The following is a 14,369-nucleotide window of genomic DNA, read 5'->3' as shown; positions in this document are numbered from 1 at the left end:
CTAAACAAGAACCTTTCAGTCTCCCTCTTTTTGGTAATTGATGATAACTCTACAAAGATATGTAATTTAAGCTCATTTCAAGATAGCACTTCACACAAGTGTAAATTACTAACTTGATTTGGATTTTATGCTACTTATCCAACATTTAAGCTCTATGTTAAGATTTGGATAAACATAATACAACCTGACTTGGTAGTGTTAACTCCCCCTACATGTGTGCTCAAATGGTTTGGTTTCAAGTTTGCACACATGCATAAATATGAAATTCATGGGAGTGTTACCACTACTAAGTGATGCTAAGGTGTATAGAATAACCTTTGAAGCGTGATACCAATCGGAGTTGCACTTTTAACACTATCCTTAGCATCATGAGTAGTTAGACAACAAAAATACTAGAAGCTCCATGAGATCAACATTATAAGCAAGGTTCTAGTACCACATGTAGAAATACAAGTCTAGCTACCATCCTATGCATGCTAGTTATCAAATCACCATTCAACTTCTATCACTAGCATACACCACATAAGCATGCATTTCAAGTTTAAAGACTTACGCAAATGCAAGCAAGCTCATGAATATGCACATATCAAATGCAACCAAACAAGTTCATGAGCTTGCTCGCCCTACTTGTGTGCTTCTCTTGTCCAAAAAAATATGAAACCATCTTCTTTAATGTTGCTCCCTCTTTGTCCATGTCCATGTCCAACCTCTACTTCTTTGTCTCAATCTCTCCCAAAGCTTTCATATCTTTGTACAATCTCTCCCCCTTTGTCATCAATTTCCATAAAAGGTGTGCTTCTCATTGATGCAAGGTCTTGTATTGGGGTAGATGGTTGAGGCTTGAATCTTGCATTTTTATGGACACTTCCAAATATTGGAATGTCACAACTTGTATAGCTCTTGAGATACCACATATAGGATCTTTGACCTTGATACCAATTGGTGGGGCACCTCCCCCTATGTCATAGCATGGTCATCCACTTGATAAGTTTGAGCTCTTGTATAAGGGATGCATTCTTCACTTGATGATCACTTAAAGTTGAGGATCACTTATGGAACCACCTTCTTGTATGGTTGATACCATGTGTAGAGATGTGATGCCACATGTATGATTGATTTATCAATAAAAACTATTTCTTGAACATTTGCTATCTTCATGAGTACCACTTGTAGGATATCACTTGTAAGTTGATCTAGACACCACTTGTGGATTCTTGATGAAAAATCATTTGAGTCTAGATACTACTTGAAACAAACAAACTAGATATCCATTTACATTATTGTCTTGTTCTTGTACTCTTGTTACTATCATGAGCTTCTATGTTGGACTTGAACTAAATTGATTTGACTAAGCTTCCAAGTCCGGTTTGAACCAATGACAAGCTTCTTCACACCTCTTGCAAGGGTTATGTTACCAATGTTGTACTTATTACTTGTTAGCAATCCAAATTAAATCAAGTACTTGGGTTCACTAGCTCATGAACAAATTCATATACTAACCACTAGATCAATTAATCATTCAAGTAATAGTGGTAGGCTATGAATTTCAAAGATTTTCATTTATCATGCATGATCCTAATAAGCATGTACTATATGCACTAACCGCATACTAGTAAGGGATGAAATGATCATGCACATTACAATGATACCTTTGCTATATTGGAGTAGAGGGTAGTCATATAGATTCTAATTCATTACTCCAATAGCAATGTAAAGTCCAATTATAAGCTTGGTGAAGACCAATCATCATAGATAGAGTCAATTCTTCACCCATATGAATTAAAAACCACTAATGATCAAGTGCACTTTCTTGTTATGATTGGCTTGCTTGTTCATTTCATCTTTGCTTGCATGAGAGCATTAATTGTGAGAATACCACTTAAAATATCATGACTAGCTCTCTTTTGGACGTTGCTTGCTTTTCTTAATCAACCCTTTTGATTGCTTCAACTAAGCATCTCAAATGTTTGTCGGATCACCACTTCCATGTTAGCTTTCTAAGTACCACATTTGATTTACCTATACATAGGCGGCAAGCCCCTACACTAGACAGAAAGTGACCTCTCTCCAAAGAACCATTCTTGATACTATCTTGAATTGACTTTGTTTGATTGATCCAAGTGATGGACTTAACTTGATGAGTAACCATGAAACCTTCTTGAAGTACTTTTTTTCTACTTGTTTAAGTCCTATTCTTTCTACCAAATGACCTCCAATAATCTCTAGAACTTAAACTTCATCTTCATCTTCATCTTAAGTTTGATCTTGATCTTCAATTTGAGTACCAAATGTGTGCCAAATACACTTCACAATCAAATGACCTTGTATTCTTTGCTTGTCATGCTTCTAGATTAATCTAAAACCAAACTTAGGTACCTCAAACACTTATAAACATGTTTTCAATTTAAGGACCTTTCAATCAAAGTGACTCTTAATCAATCCAATAGATGTCACTTTTTTGATAGATTCTGTACTCTTCAAAGAAAAATCTATATCTCCCAATGTACGGATCCAAATACCACGAAATTTAGTGTAGATGTGGTTAACTAAGTCATATAGAAGCTGTAAAAATTTAGGCTTCATTGGACTTCTAGATTGCTACCAGATTTCAATTCTTCTACCACTGCTACATGCTGAAAACTGCTACACTATAGCTGACAAGATCTACTCCAAAACTGAAGCATCTATTGTCCAATTCTCATAAAATTTGTCCATAATCTTATAATATAAGTCTAGAGCATGCATACCAAATTTTAAGCCAATCCAAATAGATTTGATCACTCAAACTCAGACTTGATCTCAGCTAGCTCAGATTTTTAATTTAGGACAGATTTCAATCATTGGAGCTATACTTTATCAAATGTGAATCAAACTTGAAACTAATTTATTTGAATACTTTTATAAGACATATATCCATTCAGTCCACTTACTAAAAGTCATCTTATAAATTTATCCAACACAAATCAATCCAAACTTGATTACTAAGCATTTATCCATTCAAACATCTTATAGCAAGCAACATTGCATATTTATCCAATTCAATCAACTCATATGCACCCAAACGAAATGATCAACAAGAGATATACCTTGGTTAGCTCATGGTCATTCAATTAGCAAGCTTCAATTCACATGTTTGCAGGCCATCAAATAATCTAATAAATCATCCACAACTTGAACATGACACTTGTATGTTATAGCACATTTGGACTTCACTAATTCTTGGCTTGGCATTAGGATAGGATTGCATTAAGCTTCAATACTTGACTCAACATATGATGATTAATATGAATTCCATTGAATCAACCCTCCAATGCCATGGTACCTACACACATTCATCCACTTTTTGTTGGTACCCAAACAAGTTTGGATCCTCTCAAGTTAGGTGCAATATACTTAGGCAAAACCTTAGTATGGGTAGCGGGATGTTTTACAATTGCAACCAATGAGATACCATTGCCATCCTTCTTAAGTATAGTATTTGCATCAATTGAAATGGGCTTAGGAGAGTTACCTAGGGGACATGAATAAGCCATATGTCCTCTTTCCCGGCATGAGTAGCACTTTCTCTTTGATTGACCCTTCTCTTCATTGCTCATGTGGTGCTTTCCATTGCCTTGCCTCTCATGAATTCTTGAGCCTTCTTCTCAAGCTTGGTAGGACACTTCGAGGCAAAGTGTCCCGTATCTCCACACTTGAAGCACTTGATATGAGCATGCATCTTCTTCTCATCTTGTGTCTTGCTCATCATCTTGGCATCTTGAATAAGTATTGGATGCCTTGCCTTTCCACCCCTTCTTGTTTTCTTCTTCATCATCATCATCAAGTCACCACCATCTTCATGGTTGATCTTGACTTGCTCTTGGGGTGTCTTCTCTAGCTCATCTTGTGGCTTTGGTTGAGACTCTTCTTATTGCTTCACCAATTGCTTGGTTGGGCACATTAAGGTTAGGTGACCCCAAGTGCGGCACTTGAAGCACTTCACATGCTTGAACCTCTCTTCTTTCTTCATCTTCTTGAGCTTCTCAATGTTTGGGCAACTATTTACAAGGTGTCACGCTTCATGACACTGGTAGCACATGGAGTGAGCAATTTCAATTGTAGTTGCTTCTTCATCTTCTTTGCCCTTTTTCTTTCTCCCTTTGTCATCTTCCTTTTGAAGCCAAGCCCGCTCATGTCACCAAACTTTCTTTGATTTGTCAACATATGCTCCAAGGTGACTTTTGAGTTGTAGCACCTCTATATCTTGTTGCTCAATTTCTTCACTTCTCTTTTGAGCTCATTGTTCTCCTTCAAAAGGTTAGTCTCACAAGACATAGAAGTAGAATAAGCATCTATATATGAAGAGCATGGCATATCTAATAAATCATCACAAGAGGTGGATACATTCTTCTTGCCTACATCACAAGGGTTAGCAACAACATGTGATTGGTCAATTGACCCATGTAATGAGCTCTCACTAGTTTTAGATTTTTTATTTGAAAGCTCTTTAGTGAGAAAAGCATGGTCTTGTACCAAGTTATCATGAGCAACACTAAGTTCCTCATGAGCTAATTTTAGTTCCTCATGTGAACAACTAATGACATGAAGTAGATGCTTTTGTTGTTCACATGTGTTCTTTAGAAATGACTTTTCTTTTTCCAATTTACTTGTTTTAGTCATCTCATTTTCTAAAGCTATGTTCATGCTAGCAAGTCTACCAACAAGCTCATCATATGAATCATGAGCAATTACATTGCAACTTGATACCTTAGTGTCACCTTGTGACATGAGGCAATGTAGAGGTGTTGGCGAGCTTGTTGTAGCAATATCATTCGGGCATGAACAATCGTCATCACCATCAAGTGTGCATGGGGTAGCATCATCATTTGCATCATTTGAGGCATCATCATTAACCTTGTCAAGTGAGCTTGTAGTAGATCAATTATCAACATCATCACTTGACCATGAGGTAGAGTAATCTTCCACAATCACCAAATTGTGGTCATGCTCAACACACACATGTGCCTCCTCCTTGGTGGTCTCATCATCATCATTGGAGACACTCCCATATATCAAGTTGAGGTACAACCAAATATCATGGGCGCTCTTCATGTACATGATCTCCCCAAATATGTTATCTTTCATAGATTGATAGAAAATGTTAGTAGCTTGGTAATCGAGATGTAGGCATTTCTTTTGCACTTTAGTTGCATTCTTTTCATCCAACGCATAAGAAAAGTACACATCTACGATCCACCATATTTGAGGGGAACTGAACTTAAAATTGCAAGTCATCCAATTTTTCCACCGTGCAAAGTGTGTGCCATCAAAAGTGTATGGACACTCAATATCTAGCCCATAAGCCGCCATCCTCTTGGGTCGGTGAAGACAAAAATGAGAGACCTAGCTCTAATATCACGTGTAGGGTCGAGATGGCGGACTAGAGGGGGATGAATAGTCCTTTCTAAATTTAATCGCACTGGCTAACCGAAACAAATGTGAAATTTAAAACTATCGGTGTAGTCAAGACTACACCCTTCTATCAAAGTTCTCAAGCATCTTACAAAGATCCTAAATAGGAAACAAAGGTGACGGGCTAGCTAGAGCTCACCTAACAATTCTAGCTTGCAAGGTCACACAAACCTATGCAACTAGTACTTCACACAACCGAGAGAGCCCCTACAAGGACCTTTCAACGCTCCACCATGTGGAGCCCGGTCACTTCCAGTAAGCACCCCGAGAGGGTTTTTCGTGACCGGGCACATATGGTCAAAGGCGACTGGACGCATGCCCGAGTCCGGTCCTCTCTGCACTGCAAGCCAAGCCACGCGCCGCTCATGTCACCCTACGTCACAGCCGACCGGACGCAGCCCCTGCGTGTGCGGTCCTACCTTCTCCGTAGGCTCCAATCGAAGAGCCGGGGGCGAGCCCCTCTGCGCCCACTGACCGGACGCGCCCGGGGTGAGTCCTGTTAACCTGACGCCAGAGTCGGTCCTCTGCCTTCGCCTCCTTTTCTTTTTCTAACTCCTCAACCGCTTCACCCTTGCTTCCAAGTTGCTAACCACAGTGTGTATAACTTATGTGCTCGTGTGTTAGCATTTTTCAGAGCATTTTACAAGGATCAAGTTTAGCGCACTAGGTTCCTAAAAACATATGCAAGAATCATGTCACCTAGTGGCACTTGATAAACTGCTTAGCCAAAGATTTCCTCTCTTTATAGTACGGCTATCGATCCTAAATACATTCACACCGTATATGGTATCTTGAGTGCCAAAACAAAAACCTATCTTGTACCTTTGCCTTGATCAACTTTTTTTTTGTTCTTTTCTCTCTTCTTTTTCAAATTGGAGCTTGATCCCCATCATCTCATGTCCATCTTCAACTCCATGGACCTCTTGCTTGCTCCATCACTTGAATGTACCAACTTAGCTCAATTCATCACTCATGACATAGGTTAGTACTTAGGTTTCACCAATTAGCCAAAACCAAACTAGGGCTTTCACTAGGGCAACCCGGCTCGTCCTCGCCCCCACGAGGTCCCTCTCGGGTGAGAGCATCGATGGCACATATGCTAGTTTGTCCGAAAACTGGCCGTTCGTCACGCAAGCACGATTGGTTTTTCTTTGGTGGTTTACTCGCAAACCTCTATGTTCTTCGCCAGGTAAGTGTGATCCTCGCCGCGTTCTTCGGTCCGTGATGACCCAGACGATTAGGCCTAGCTGGTGTGTGACCGATCTTTGCGTCAACAGGACTTTAAAATAGAAAAAAAAATAAGATAGGCAATAAAAAATGATAGGATGACATGTGGGGTCTACGAATGGCAAGTGGAGCCTGTTGATAACTCTTGGTAATGGCATTAAAAATTCATATCATGCCATCCCTCTAAATTCATCCAACTAAAAAATAGAATGTACCTGTCTCCTCAACTAATAAACATATAACAAAGATGATAAAAAAACCAGGATAGGTCCATTCCATCCCGAAACACATGCTTAGGGCTTGCTCGTTCCTCTTGCTAGATGGCCAGGACAAGACATGTAAGGAAGAGAGTTACAACCTCCGTCCTGAAAAGAATGCAACTATGAGTTGCATGCCACGAAAAGTGGTTCACGTTTGACTAAGTTTTTAGTGAATAATATTCACAGTTATGTCTTTAAATTAATTTATTATGAAAATACATTTCGTAATTAATTTGATGGCGTTTATTTGGTATCATAAACATGGATATTTTTTATCTATAATTAATCAAACTTAAGTTACTAAAACATGGCACTACGTTAGAATTGCATTCTTTTGGGACAGAGATAGTACAGTTTTAGTTCGTTGCCGTAGGAGTATATATGTGAGTTGTGTTATTATAGTGTTATTCTTTCCTGCTCTTCTCTCTTTCCTTCCTGTTGCATTGCATACCGGGCTTGGAACAACACAATTACAGGCATCAAATAATAAAGGATGATTGAAGACAACTACAGACTACAATATTCTGTATTCAACAACATCTAACCAGTAATAATAATCAGTCCACAAATCGGTCTTGGCATGCGTCCAAGGTTAGGTCAATACAATTGCGCGGACCTTTATTGATTCATCATCAGGTTAATAATTTTCTCCGGTAAAGTGGCTTTTGGCTATGCTGCCAGGGTCAGTTCCCGCCGGCCGCGCGCACTCCCGGTCAAGTCCGACGATCCACCGTGTGGTCGCCGCAATAAGACGGTGCCACCACCAGTTGGGCGAAATCTCGAGCACACGCTGGGAGAGCGAGATCCACCCACTCGAGATGCTGCTTTTGGGAAAAGACGTGGCCACAGATTGTTTGTAATCTCTATCTGCGAGGCTGTGGATCGGAGGAGTTTGTGAGTGACTGACACGGTGTAATACTTACCTACCTGTAAAGCTTGTTGACGCAGATTAGAAGAGTGGTACGAGACACATGATTGAGTTGATCGGGAGATTAGATTATGGTTGACTTGATGATGCGTGCGCACTCAGGTCAAGGTCAAACAACAACCCATGCCATTGCTTATCAGGGATTCAGGTGGGAAGGGCTTTGGTATGCAGATTATTAACACCATGCATGCATGTTGGTATCTGCAGTTGTGCGTATTAGCAGCCATTACGTTAGCGTCTCGAATCTGTTTGGCTTGGCGCCTGGCCACGTCCATGAGAGCCATGTATGGCTTGTTAAAAAATTGCAGTTTTCATAGATTTAACCACCGTCTCTTCGCCGAGGGACTGGATTGCACCAAAAGGTACACTGTGAAAATGCGTAGAAGTAGCTGTTTTCTGTTTGACTCGGACATTCAGCTACTTATTTTAGCCGTTTGTCTTTTTACGGCACTCCTAGCGCCCGAACGTCCGGCCCTTAGCTGGCGTCCGGACGCGCAACAGGAGCATGCGGCGCGCCCTCGCTGTGCAACTTCCTTTGCAACCGGAGCGTGCGTGGTGACGCTGCACCCCCATCCCTTGCCGCGCCCTGACAGACCCAAAGAGAGCTCGATCGGCATCTACCATGGGTTAGGTTCTTGTGTTGCCATGTGCCTGCCGCACACACCCAACACACGAGAGAGACAAGAAAAAGAGGGAGATAAATAAAATTCTATACTGCAACCTCAAACGAAAAAATCTCATAGAAGCCCGAGATAAGCAAAATTATTAGTTTCTACCCCTCACAACATGTATCATTGAAAAGATTCTCGAAACAAATCAAGTCATCAGCCACAACATTCATGAGTTTCTATTAGAACATCATAGAGGCACATGTTGCAACATAGGAGAAAAACCCTGTTTGCAACATCAAAATGATTCAATTTTAACAATAGAAGCTACACTTAGGAGCAACAGAAAAATGGTTAATCAGTTGGCAAAATAATCAATTACTGCATCTCAGTTTTATTGCTGCAACATGAAAAATCATTTGTTGTAACATCTCATTTTATTTACTGCAACATGGAAAACCAACAAAATGCAACATCCAATAGCCGGGGGTACAGAAACATCAAAATAAAGGAGATGCAACATCTCTAATCAACATGATAAAATCATTGCTTACTGCAACACCATCTGCTCAACAGGAGATACTAGTTTTATTGCCACAACGTGAGAGACCATCTACTGTGACATCTGATTTATTGTGGAAACATGAGAAACCTTCTGATGCAACGTAGAAAAACAACGAATGCAACATCCCAAAAAACCATATGTTGAGCAACTGCAGCCCTAGATCCAAAAGATGAGGGTGTGGATCTAGGCCTCCCTGAGCAACACAAGATGTCGGCTTGGAGCATGAGGATAGCAGCAACGGATGGGCTTGCCGATGAAGGAAGGTGGATGCTTGCTCGCTGTTCTAGGTGGGAGCTCTTGCTGGAGAGGGAGGGGGAGTGAAGCTGGTGAGGGGCATGGTGGAGAGGGAGGCAGTCAACGAGCGGCTGCGGTGGAGAAATTGGCCGGCTCTAGACGGACGGCGACGCAGGATGGAAGTCTAATAGATTGGGGTGAGAAGCTGATACTGATAAGGAGATATAAGGACTTATTCGGTCGATGGAGACGGAAGACTCTTGGGCCGTTCGGGCCCAGCCACGTCCCATCCGTTAAATTGAAGCCATTCTGACGTCCTCTTCTTATCAATTCAGTTTGTTTTATACTCCGGGCCCGTTTGGCACGGCTCCTACGGCTCCAGCTCCTGCCTACAATTCCACTGTCTATTCACTGTAGCGGAAGCCAGATTTCTCTCTTCTTCCTTCTCCCTCTCACAGCCAGCGGCTTCACTGGTGAAGCAAAAAATTTTGGCTCCACCGGCTCCGTGAACAGTATCCAAGTTACAGTGAAAGAAGAAAGCAGGGAGGAGAGCATCGGCTCCGAGCTACAGTGTTTCTACAGTGATCGGTGCAGTGATCGTCAGACGGAGCCGGAGCTGCCCGGAGCCGTACCAAATGGGCTCTGCATCTGTTCGGAATGGCAAGTCGTTATAGCCTTTTTAAGATATACTGTGCTACTTATTTTTCTTTCAATGAAAAAAGTGCTCAGACACCGTCGCGAAAAAGCTGACTGTAAGTAGTATTATTTAGCAAAGAGAAAACACTATGGCCAAGAACGTAGACTCACTCTGGGCATAATTAACCGAAGACCGAAGACCGAATCGAAAAGACCGAGACCGAGACCGGAAAGACCGAGACCGAAAAGTTCGATCATGAGTTCGGTCCTGGCTCCCAACTAACCGAAGTAACCGATAGAAGTTCGGTCATATGTGTCGGTTAACCGAAGTGACCGTAGTTCTTGTTCTGTACTTCTGTTATGTCATTATGTGTGATTGTGATTTGTGAGAACTGAGAAAGTTGTGTGGTAGAACTTGTCATAATAATGTGTGGTTTGTTTTATATATTGTGTTGTTATTTTTTTGCCTTCAAATAGCAAGCATGCTGTTGAAAATTGCTATAGATTCTGTTATTGTTTGTGGCTGCTACTCAGGTCCGGTTAGTTCGGTCGTGACCGAGACCGAACCGAACTAACCGAGACCGAACTTCCTCGGTCTTCGTTTTTTGCAAAGACCGATCGGTCCCAGGTTTCTGATGACTGAACTGACCGAATGACCGAGGAACCGAACCGATCGGTTCGGTCTGACCGAATGCCCAAGGTGAACGTAGACAGTGGCTATTGCACCCATTTTAAACGGTAGTCCATTTTAGTTTTGTTTTAAGTCAAATTTTCTAACTTTAATCAAATCTACACAAAAACACACCTATATCTATAGCATCACATTTATTCCATTAAATCAACCATAAAACATGTTTTGATAGGGATTTTGTTTGTTATTATGTCAATATACTTTTGTATGAACTAACTTAGAGAAGTTTTTGTTTGTGATTACACACTACAATGCAGACACTCATAGCCCTGTTCGGCTTACCCCATATTCGGCTTGTTCAACTTCTTTTATCAGCCGGAACAGTGTTTTTCTCTCACAACAATTCAGCTGGAACAGTATTTTTCAGCCAGTTTCAGCCAAGTTTCAGACCAGCGAACGGGGCCATAACGCACACACTCGTCCCTATGAATACACGTACATAAACCCAGCATCTTCGAAGGCTAGGCTGATAAATTCTTGAGATTGACAAAGTCACCATAGGCACCGAACGTCGCCTACCACAGTACAATGCAGACACTTATAACGCACGCACACTCACCCTATGAACGTATGCATGCAAACCCTACTCTACGAGCATCTTCAAAGATTGGACCGACAAATCATCGAGATTGATGAAGTCATTCACAGACGCCTCGCTGTCGACGGGAATATCGCCTACCACTAAAAGCACAACGCTATTAAATCCTGGAATATTTGCTCCCACGAGGAGTCGAAATTAGGACTTGTGCTTTTAGTTAGAGAAGTTTGATTTACAGTCAAACTAAAACGATATTTGAAACAAACTGAGTACATAAGAAGGCTGCAATGGAATGCAGAAAGTTCGTAGAAATCATATAGGAATTTTATAGAAGTTAGTTCATTTTTCATAGAAAAAAGCACAAAAACAAGAAAGTTTCATGCGTTCCAAAGGGGGCCTTAAGCATATGTGTTTCCAAAACATGACATAATATGATCTAATTTTATTGGCTTTCTCCCACAAGGGAAAACATAAATTAAATATGTTTGTGAAAAAATGGGATTTACTAAAATTCAGGTGCCTGAATTTAGTTTACTTTCAGACGACGGTTATTGCATATATTTTATACTAAAATTGCAGATTTCGTTTGTTGCAATTTCTGTAAACGCAATTTTTGGATCTGAGAATAAAAAACCCGTTATACAAATCCACAAGCCCGACAAATCTAATTTATGTTGGTACAAAGACAATTAATAATTAATAATTATTTTTTATAGGAAGACAAGAATAAAATTTGATATGTTGTAACACAAAGACAAATAACAAATTATAAAAGTAGCAATTTACTTGTACTAATTAGAGATACAAAAGTGCTGCCTGAAATCATCTTAAAATTTAGGCACATGAAATATAGGAAAAGTGGAAAAAATAGATTAAACCTTCTTTTCAGTTTGTATATTCGAATTATACTCGATGCAAAGATACCTTTATAAAACTTCTAATACGTAAAATTCGATTCGATTTCTAATCGAGATAGGGTGCCATGTGAAAACCTACTCCAGCTAGATGGATGACGTCGGCATCAGCGGTATCATGCTCATCGTTGGAGGCGTCACCTTAGGGCGCGTTTAGTTCCGAAAATTTTTGGCTTTTGGCTACTGTAGCACTTTCGTTTGTATTTGGCAAAAATTATCCAATTATGGACTATTTAGGCTTAAAAGATTCGTCTCGCCAATTACAGACAAACTGTACAATTAGTTATTCTTTTTACCTACATTTAATGCTCCATGCATATGCCGTAAGATTTGATGTGACGGGGAATCTTGAAAATTTTTTGTTTTTTGCTTGCATCTAAACGGGGCCTTAGAAGTTTTCAGGCCCATATATTTAAGAGCGAGTATAAATGCATATTAAAACTAATGGATCAAATAAAAAGATTCTTCAGACCAACTGAAAGGCCTGTTGTAACAAATTAAAAGGTATACCGCAACAAATTGAAAAGGACCTATCCGAATTGTGACAGCAACCACAACAAAATTGAAGGTCTCTTGCAACAATTCTAGCTTAATTAAAGTTTGTTGTTCTACTCCAAAGCATGCTCATATACATCTGCACTTCTGAAGATCATGTTGAAACTGCCTTACAATTTTAGACACTTTTTCCCCTTAGTAGGACAACCCAAATGCAAACTTGCAATGGATGACATGCAATTTTATTCAATATTTTTCATGATTCAATCCACTTGGAGTATCTCCTGTTCAAAGAGAGAAAAATGATGAACTAAAACTAAATCTAATGTGCCTACTCCTTTCATTTCTGTATCTATCTACATTGCTTCTTTTTCTCCCTCTTGCATCCCAAGAAGCGAAAATTAGGCTAAACTCTCTATTCCCTTCTGCAATCTATCCATGCATATGTGCAGATGCAGGGCTATCTTGAAGAAGCCTTTGCCAGCCCAACCAGCCTCACCGGCGACGGCATCCTCCTCCTCTTCTCGGCCTCGGATATCGTCTCAAGCCCCGGCGACCACGGCCTCTCCGCTCGCGCCCCCACAAGCTGCATGTAGTGCTTCCTCAGCTCCGGCGTGCTGCACAGCTGCTCCGCCGCCGGGGTGCCACACTTGCCGCCGCCGCCGCACGACGTGATCACCTTCTCGATGAACTCGGGCAGGATCCTGATGAGCGGCGCGCCGTCGGAGCCCGTGACGTACTCGAACGGGGACGCCGCGCCGCCGGCGAGGGGCACCTTCGCGGCGGAGGACGATGGCGAGAGCTTGGCGAGCGTCGCGGCGGTGAGCGCCTGGCTGCACGAGAAGCGTGCCGCGGGGAGCACGAAGTAGGTGCGCCCGGCCACGAGCCGCTCGCTCGGAGACAGCGCCGGGACCGTCAGGCCGATGAAGAAGGAGTCCCCGGCGCAGACGAGGTGCTGGTCGGGGAGCTCCGCCGTGACGTCCCCGGCGGTGATGGACCGCCGCTCGTCGGCCATCCTCGCCGACCCGCCCCAGAACACCAGCCGCGCCGCCTCGCCGCCGTGCGCGGCCCTGGGGCACAGACAAGGGGAGAGGCCGTTGCCCATGGCGAGGGAGGGTGCCTAGACAGAAGCTTCTGGAAATTGCGAAGGTGAACGATTGTGAATTGGTGTTGAATGGTGGCCTGGGGAGGCATTTATAGGGGAGGGTTGACCACGTAGAGGGTCTGACTTTGGAATGGTCACAGGTTGGTGTTTGATTTCTTTGTGTTAGCTAGAGAGTTGACCACCGATACGTGTTCAAAATCGAAACAGTCGGCCTTAGTTAATTAATTGTGTATATAGTGGGACGCTTGTTCGTCAACGCTCAGTTGGGGCCAGACATCTGGAAACTTTTAGTAGTGCTCGCACGGAGACGGCGCCGAGACTGGCATGGCGACGAAGAAGGAGCTCCGGTGAAACTCTAGCATGCCATGGTGGGATGGTAGGAGGTGGGCGCACGAGGAGGAAGAAGGTCGGGTCGCACCTTAACCGGTTGGCTGTGGTCGAGGGCCGTTGACGTCGCCGGAGCTAGGGGTGAGGAGATGGCGGTGGAGCGCAGGAGGAAGAAGAAGGCGCGCGTGAGGTGAGGAAAAAAGAGGTGTGTGGGCGAAAATTTCTACGCCTGCGCACACATAATGTATTACTGCCCATACTTTATTTATATAGGTCGTCCTAACTTTATATGAGACTAAGCTTCTCTAATTTTGATTAGATTTAAGAAAAATACACAAAGATTAAACTAGCCTCATCAACTCTCTATAAAATATATCTTGATGGTGTATT

At 42.0% G+C, this 14,369-nt stretch overlaps 1 protein-coding gene across 1 annotated transcript; it reads right to left on the bottom strand.

The window, feature by feature from the left end:
• Positions 1 to 12,792: 12,792 nt before the first annotated feature.
• LOC136509934 (uncharacterized) lies at positions 12,793 to 13,692 on the bottom strand. The gene has a single exon (XM_066504521.1). The coding sequence runs from the start codon at positions 13,650 to 13,652 to the stop codon at positions 13,008 to 13,010; it is 645 nt and encodes a 214-aa protein (XP_066360618.1). The 5' UTR covers positions 13,653 to 13,692; the 3' UTR covers positions 12,793 to 13,007.
• Positions 13,693 to 14,369: the final 677 nt, after the last annotated feature.

This window comes from Miscanthus floridulus, chromosome 16, assembly GCF_019320115.1.
Source record: "Miscanthus floridulus cultivar M001 chromosome 16, ASM1932011v1, whole genome shotgun sequence".
Lineage (NCBI taxonomy): Eukaryota > Viridiplantae > Streptophyta > Magnoliopsida > Poales > Poaceae > Miscanthus > Miscanthus floridulus.
This window is presented reverse-complemented; position numbering and strand designations above follow the sequence as displayed.

Excerpts from the sequence above, each read along its gene's own strand:
- LOC136509934 (XM_066504521.1), bottom strand. The coding sequence starts at position 13,652 with ATGGGCAACGGCCTCTCCCCTTGTCTGTGCCCCAGGGCCGCGCACGGC.